The sequence below is a fragment of the Triticum dicoccoides genome, chromosome 5A, assembly GCF_002162155.2.
Source record: "Triticum dicoccoides isolate Atlit2015 ecotype Zavitan chromosome 5A, WEW_v2.0, whole genome shotgun sequence".
NCBI classification, from domain to species: Eukaryota; Viridiplantae; Streptophyta; class Magnoliopsida; order Poales; family Poaceae; genus Triticum; species Triticum dicoccoides.
Genome location: NC_041388.1, coordinates 702,588,940 through 702,597,471, shown reverse-complemented (window position 1 = coordinate 702,597,471; position 8,532 = coordinate 702,588,940). Strand labels below are relative to the sequence as shown.

Here is an 8,532-nt window from a genome sequence, read left to right as displayed (position 1 = left end):
GTATATAGCCCTTCTTGCTCTGCAGTCGATCTGCACATGTACTACAGCTCAAGTAAGCTTTAACTCTGTTCCAGCTAGAATTTTCCCCATTCTTGGCTAGCTTAATTTCCTACTTTTCTACTCCCTTGATCCCAGAGCGCTTTTGACACTACTCCCGCTGTCCAAAAAGTTTGTTACTTAAATGAATGTATCTAGCATCACATTCATTTGAGAGACAAGTTTTTTCGGACGGATGTTCTTAATTTGTTTGCTCGATCATAGCTTCACCATGCGAGTAACTGTTCATGCAATGTAGAGGTACGAAACAGCAAGCTAGCGAGGTAATCAATGGCGCTATCAGTATCAGCTGCTGCTCCCGGCCAGGGGAAGCAGTTGAGCTACCAGCTCGCTGCTGCTGTGAGGAGAATCAACTGGACTTAAGCCATTTTCTGGTCCATCTCCACCGGCCCTCCGCCTGCAGGGTACGTAATTACACCTTATTACACCTTACTTACTTTGAGGGTTCGTAAGTACGTACTTTTTATGTATACAGCTATATATGATATCCGACCCGTGGGCTTGTTTTCATTTGTTTTGTAGAGTTCTGGCGTGGAAGGACGGATTCTACAACGGCGAGATAAAGACGAGAAAGATCACCAGCTCAACGACGGAGCCGACTGCCCACAACCTCGTCCTGCAGACAAGTGAACAGCTGAGGGAGCTCTACGAGTGGCTCTTGTCCGGCGGCAACTCCGACCGCCGGGCAAGGCGTCCTGCCGCCTCGTTGTCGCCGGAGGATCTTGGGGACGCCGAGTGGTACTACACCGTAAGCATGAGTTACACCTTCCGACCTGGCCAAGGGTACGTCCCTCCCTTTTTTTTGTCCAGATGCATTATTCTTATTAGGCGCTCAACAAATATCAGTAAGTTATATATTCCCACAACGTAACAGCTGCGCATACTACTACGGAGTACAAATTTAGTCCCATTGCCATACGACAATGAATCTCCACCACATACACTAATACGAGCAATGCTACACACGCGACACTATTTGTATGATTTATTTATGTACGACGAGTCAGCTGAGCCTTTCATCATATCTTATCTGATGATGCATGGATTTGCATCTTTATATCAGTCGTCGTGCAGATTCCTTTCCATCTATACTCACGATCCGGGGAGAAGCAAAGCATGCCTCGTAGCCTAAAAAAATAACATGCATGACAGAGCAATTAAGGAGTAGAGAGAGCACTTTGATGACTCTGAGAGTGGCTTTTTTGGTACGGCGGTGGATACACCCCCTATATATGTACCGTACAACTTGCCCTATAGTGCATGGGGATCTGAGCCCTGTGCCAAATTTATTTGCATTGTTACATACCTAAACCAAGCGTCAATATAGGATATTGTTCATCATCTAGAGATTCCCTATTTTTTCTGATCATAGTTTAAAAAATCGGATCGTTGACCAAACAAGTGAGTTGTCGATTCAGGTTTTTATCGATTGGGCCGCCGGTTCATCGTCCGGTTTTTTACCATAAATAATATTGTAATATATAAATGCTAATATAGTGTAAAACAATGGTGAAATAAATGAGAGCAGCGATTCAGTGCCCAGGCTCATCTGCATCCGTGATGCAGATTTTTTTTAAAACAAATAGTAGAAATATTCACAAAATTCCATATTATTTTTGCATGGTAGATAATTTGGTGCATGAGGTGCTGTCCAAATTTCAAATTATTTGGTCATCTATATATCCTGTCACTCGGAGGTAGTTTTTTCCTCATGTCTCATATATTGCCATGTGATAGTATATATATACTACTTTATCATTCTAAATATGTTTATATATCATATATATATATATATATATATATATATATATATATATATATATATATATATATAAGATTTTTTTCAAAGTGATCTATATGAAAAAAATTGCATGTGAGTCTGCAGTGTTTAGAATATTTTTAAAACACCTTCATATTTGTACATATAAAAAATATATTAAAAATAATATATGCTATCAAAATATTTTTATATACTACATACTACACGTACATACTCTTTGATTTGATAGATACTATATACATCATACAAAACTCATGTAAAAGCTTTGTGGGCAATATACTTACTGTCAGGTTGCCAGGCAAAAGCTTTGTGAGCAATCAACACATTTGGCTGTGCAACGCTCAATTCGCAGAAACCAAAACTTTCCAGCGCGCGCTCTTAGCAAAGGTGTCCCGCTTATCCCACGCTTTGTATACATCTTTCGGTCGTTAACTAACTACTAATATCCTGGCGCCTGCTCACGCTACCGGACGCTTAAAAAAAGACTGCGTCTATTAAGGTCAGCACACTACTTCACCCTTCCGACGTTGTATGTGCACACTACTCAGATTTCTGATCTCAAGATGGTGTATTTTTTCAGACAGTCGTATGCATTCCCTTAATGGGTGGCGTGCTCGAGCTCGGGACGTCGGATCCGGTGAGTGCACATGATTTTCACTTCAAGTTTTCAGTCACTCACGGCGTATTTTCTTTCGTTTTGCCGACCGGTTACCCTTGTAGGGTTTTAACTAGTCATAAGGGTCTCTTTTGTTCAAAGGAATTTCATAGAAATTTTGGAGGATTTCATTCTTTAGGAATTTTTCCCTATATAACTTGTTTGGTCTGTAGGATTTGAAACCATATGAACTATTCATGTGGTCTACTTTAGATGCAATTCCAAAGTTAAATTTCCACTAGTCTAACCTCATGGAGTTTTCCCCTTGTTTCATAACAATTATGCATTGCAACTAATGCTATGGGAAAGTTCGTGCATTTTTCATGCGCTGCAACCAAACAACTTCTATTATAGATTTCTTGGCTGATTGCTTATATATATTCAACTTCTGTTTCCTGGCATTCGCATATTACAAGCTAAATAAAGTTTGCCATTCCTTTTGGCCACTTATAGATGTAACTAGAAGCCTGGATGATCTGTGATGCTGGCAATTGTCAGATTGCACCCATTTAATTATAGCACAATATGTGGTAAATTTAGCAAAGCTTGTGCCTATCCTTTTAGTAGTCAATATGGTTCAGATGCAGTATTTTTTATTTCCTTTTTTTTTGCTTTCAGCACACACATATGTCATTGAAGTAGGCAGAGTAGTTGTGTCACTTACTGATGCTCTTATGGTACACAGTACACTATTAAGGTGTTGGGCCCAGAAACAGGAAGAGTAATCCTATTCCAAGGTTAATTTTGTGCCTACTTCTTTATGTACATAACTCATGATTTGACAAATAGTTAAGTTCCCTATATTTTAGTATTTCTTTCTCTTTCTCTTTCTCTTTCCTATTTATGCTTCTGGAACAAAACTTCTATCCTTTTCTACAAAATTAGAAGAGAAAATAATGTTGACAAATGATTATGACTGCTTATTTATTTTCTTGGTGTTAGATTACTAATGTGGAGAACTATAATTTTTATTGATGGTTGCTCGATGGCGCTGAGCATCATGTAAGGCCATTAGAATTCATATATGAATCAACATATTCTTCCGCTGCTAATTAGTATGTTTGGTCTATTTAATTTTAAACATATCTATTATTCACCAAGGCGCCTGCCTACTTCCATAATGATGTTATAACTTAGACGTTAGGTCATTATAAGTCGTAGATGGATCAACATGTTCTTCCTCTTGTAATTAGCATGTTTGGTCTATTTATTTCAAACATATCTATGATTCGCCAAGGCTCCTTCCTACTTCCATAATGATGTTATCCCATAGTTAGATTGGTGTCTAAAACTAAGCCCCCTCTTAACTCCGTTTCTCTACAGTAAATGATGCCCAGAGGTGGAGGAATTTGGATGATCTGTAGTCAAAGGATACCATCAAGCAAGAGGACGCACAAGGAGGGTCGCCTCGGAGTAGAGGTAGAGGACGTTGTCAGTTGCATCTCTCTCTGACCTGAAGCCCACCTTGGCATGGATGTGACCAGTGTTGATCCCCAACACTGGCAAGCATTGTAAGGTCCCTCTTCTTATGTTTCTGGTACAAATATACCACATATATGTTCATATGTAGAAGATAAAGATCGACTATTATCGGTGGTTATTTTACTTAGTTGTAGATACTGAATAGTTTGTTTAAAATTATGATAGTTTAAAAGAAGTATTATGGTGTAGTGCAGTAATAATTTTAATTTAAAATTGCAGACCTTGCATCATATTTTTATTGTGTATGTGGGCAGTGTGTTCAAGTTGATCTGGAATAATTTGAAGGGTTTCCTCGACACAAAATCTTCAGCCAAGGTTTACTTAAGCACTTCCAATTATGTATAGAAGTTTAAAATTGTAATTGTTTCAGGTTCTTCACCACATTATGTATGCTTTGTTAATTTTTTTAATAATTGGACCTATTTGCTATGTGGAACATGTAGCATTTACTTGATCATAATCTAATTCAATTTTTGACCACCGTCTTTTGGCTCTTGCTTTCAACATATGCAGTATCGGTTAGTCATTTTCTTGACACAACACTTTAGGCAACGGCTCAGACTTCTTGAGCCATTCTCTAGGCAACACTTTAGGCACCCAAAACTGTACGTTGCCTTATAGTTTCATGACCATGTTGAACTTAACGGTGCTTTGCTCCAATTACATGTGAATGTTTCTTCTTCCTTTTATTTTGTTCTATCCTATTTGGATACGTATGCTAAAGTTGATTTCTTACTAAATTGAGCATTCACTACTTGGCCATAACGTTGTGACTGGCACCCTCGTGCCAAGGCGCGTTTCCAATCTAGTAGAAGAAATTCACAGTCACCTCCACAGCAATACAGAAACACAATTACTGCTAGGCAGTACGGGCGGTAAAGGACATAATGCTTTTTCATAGGGGTGACAATAGTCAATGTTAAGCATGGGTGCGGTAAACAATCAATAGTCAGAAAGTCACATTATTGAGAATATTAAGCTGTACAACATGTTTGGTGACTTATTGCGCAGATGTATATACGCAAAAAAAGGGTGACATTAATTTTTCAAACAAACTGAAGAAATAAGCATACCGTCCATTCAGTAACCAAAAAATACCAATCCCTGTAAATGCATATTACAACAATGGGCAAGTATAGAATTGTGCACTTACTACTGCACCCCTGGGATACTGATGGTTTAGTAATAATATATATAGAAGAAAACGAACAGCAGTCCATGCTTGCATGTATAGAACAAAATGAGAAGTTAAGCAAGCAGTTGGGATGGGGTACAAACAAATGACAAGTGGAAATGGAAGAAGAGCAAAGGATCACATAGCCCATAGCGGCCAGCTGCAGAGCGAGGCGACCATGGGTTTCTCGAAGAAGGCTCTGGACTGGAACGACGACTGCGGGCCTGGGCCGTGGAGTGTCTCTCCTGTTAGCATCTTTGGCCTCTTGGTTTCGGCCACTCAAAAAAAAAACGTGAAATGGTCTCGTCTACGCTTTTTTTTATTTTCTTGAATATTCTGAAAATTGCTCACCACACCTGCCTGCCTGCCGTGTGGTCCTTTCAAATAATTATAATAACTAGGGAATACCGGCACATTCCTGCGAGAATCAATTGAAATATAACTTCGATGGTCTGATTGTATGAAGCATGAATAGTTAGTTGACTTGATAATATATGATGAACTAAAATTAAAAATACATGTTATATTGCTTCTTTGGATGGCATGAAACACAAGACATAGAAACAAGGAAACAAAATGCTATTGCCACGTGCTATGAATTCCTTCACGATTTCAAACACAACGGAAATTTTGCAAAGGGTACCTTTGCACGTATGGTGCATTGGAGAAATACATTGGAAACTTGGCTTTTTTTTCTTTTTTTGAACATAGTATAGACGCAAGCACTCATATACACGCGCATACACTCACCCTTATGAACGCACACACGCACACCCTAGCCCTATGAGCACCTCCGAAAGACTGGGCCGTCGTATCATCTTGAAATTTACGAAGTCACCGTAGGCACCTCGTCATCGACGAGAACGTCTCCTCCCATTGAATGCGCATCACCGGAAATCCTAAAATAAATCCAGAAATAAATGCGAGCACCAGGACTTGAACCCTGGTGGGCTGGGGATACCACTGTCCCTTTAACCATCCAACCACAGGTTGGTTCGTGTACATGACATTAGCTGGGGTGTGGGCGATCTAGCGAACCTTTTCGGTCGCTGGGGGCTGGCACGATCCAGCGAACCTACCAAATAGCAGTTTTTTTTAAAATATTTTTGCAATTGACAAAAAATAAAACTACCTTCTGGTAGAGAAAAAGGCAAAGAAAAAACACAATTTACAACTGACATGGTCTAATTTACAAAATAAATGCCATGGTATACTTTATAAAAGTTGTCTTCTCTAATTTACAAAGTTACCATGGTATGGTCAATAAATGTACCACACCTTATCTTTGCGTGCAAAAAATCACCGCATCTATGCACGAATCATCATCTAGTTACTTTAATGATTATTAAACGTACGCACATGCATTATCAGTGCATATTATTGCAGATAGCTCACAAATCGTCTGCTTGTTAGCTTTGCTATTTGAGCACGTTCGGTTGTTTATAATTGATATGGTATAAAGGGAAACATGGGGACAAAGTTTATAGAATAGAAACAATATGGACACTCCCCTATGGTTACGAATTTCTCATTGCTAGTGCAGATCATAATTAAGAAATTTGGCCCTTCCCCGCTCCGCGTTGCAGGCCGCTCTGGCCGCGGCGGCCACCAAATCCGGCCATTATGGCCGCCAGCTGCGCCTCCAACCTCCCCTTCCCGCCTCGTCGGAGCCTCTCGCCGCCCGCTGGAGCCTCGCTTTGACCCGGTGGTTCCTCGCAGCCCCCCTCCCCGTGGTCAGCGGCCTTGACGGCTGCGGCGTTAGATCCAACTTCTACGTCGCGAATCCTGCAGCGCAGCGGTCCCTCCAAGGTCGGTGCGCGGCTCGGACCGCCGGATCTGGGGGCGTCCCCCGATGGGCGCCGGGCGTGCCTTAAATCCGTGGTCGTTCGCCCCTCCCCCTCGGCCAGTTTTTCCTCTTCGGGCCAGGCCAGCTCGGCGGAGGTGGGGTGGACGGTGGTCAAATCCCGGAAGAATGGGAGGGCTGGCTACCGCTCGGTGGATCGAGGCGGGCGTGCTTCGATCTCGCATTCGGACCGGCGCAAATCCTTCAATGCCGCTGCTGGGAGGGAGGCCTTCTTAAGCCAGTTCAAAGGTAAATGTTTCCGCTGCCTCAGTAAGAGCCACCGCCGTGTTGACTGCCGGGATCCCCTCCGCTGCATCATCTGCAAGCGCGCTGGGCATTTCGGCAAGGAGTGACGCAAAATCCAAGAAACGGCGGCCCAGGCGGGGCTACCAGTGCTCGTCTGAAGTTCCCGGCGGAGTGCAGAGCTTCGGTCCGCGACCGCGTCGTCTTCCCGCCTCCGCCTCCGCCCCCCTGCTCCCATGGCTAGCCTTGCCCTCTGCGACCCGGCTCGGCGGCCGCGCGAGAGCCGCAAGGTCGTGGTGGCCTCTCCGGCGCTGGAGCTTGAGGAGCACGTCCTGCGCCAGCACGCGGTCACCCTGACCGCCGCGGACCGCTCGCACTCCACCACCCCCGCGGCGGTGGGCAAGGTCATCCTCGAGCAGCTCTCCACCCCTCCGCACCTGCTCCGCGTCACGGCCCACCAACCTGAAGCCTTCCTCATCCACTTCGACCTCCCTGCGCACCGAGACAACGTCGTGCGCTGCGGCGTCATCAAGGTCGAAGGCTGCAAGTACTTCATCAGAGCCTGGAACGAAGATGACCACGCCGCGCTCCTCAAGTTCCACCATCACGTGCACGTTGTGGTGGAAGACCTGCCCATGCAGTTCTGGTCGCTGCCGGGTGCGGATGAGGCCTTCGGCGACATCGGCCGCGTCGACAGGCTCGATTCGCGCACCCTGGAGAGGGGGCACACCAGGACCTTCGCGTTCTGGCTCTGGGTTTGGGACGTTGCCCACATCCCCACTAGGCGCGTGCTCTGGGTGCTCAAGCGGGGTGCCGGTCGGGCGGATGAGATCATCGGCCTCGTCCCCGCGGATAGCCGCATCCCCCCGCCTCCCGGCGTCCGGCGCTACCACCTGCTGCTACATGTCGACCTACTAGAGGATTGGTCACCGCTCTCGCCGCGCTCGTCTCAGTCCGGCCAGAGCGGGCTGCCCTCCTCGGATGAAAATAACGACCGCCCTTTCCCGCGCATCGAGCCCGGCACTTGGGTGGCCCATGTTGAAGACGGGCAGGGCAGGGCCTACAAAAGGGCGCCGCGCATCGGGGCCGGGGGCTGCAGCCCTGTGCTCGGTGGGGGCGCCCGCGACCACGAGGAGGACGGCGGTGGAGGCGGTTCTGGTGCTAGTCGTTCCTGGAAGGATCGCCTGCTGGGTCGTGGCTGCCACGCCAGGGGCTGTGACGGGGACGTGATCTCGGACGCGCACCGTCGCCGTAGCAGATCGCCTGCCGGTCTCTGCCACTCGGCTGGCCGTCATGGC

The 8,532-nt window shown here is 45.2% G+C and overlaps 1 protein-coding gene and 1 pseudogene across 1 annotated transcript in view; both read left to right on the top strand.

Moving 5' to 3' along the window:
• Positions 1–327: 327 nt before the first annotated feature.
• Positions 328–2,734, top strand: LOC119300520 (annotated as a pseudogene).
• A 5,135-nt stretch (positions 2,735–7,869) lies between these two features.
• Positions 7,870–8,532, top strand: part of LOC119300519 — a 1,468-nt gene continuing 805 nt past the window's right edge. The window contains exon 1 of the mRNA XM_037577460.1: positions 7,870–8,499. Coding sequence (XP_037433357.1) covers positions 7,870–8,499 — 630 coding nt within the window. The remainder of the gene's footprint in view (positions 8,500–8,532) is intronic.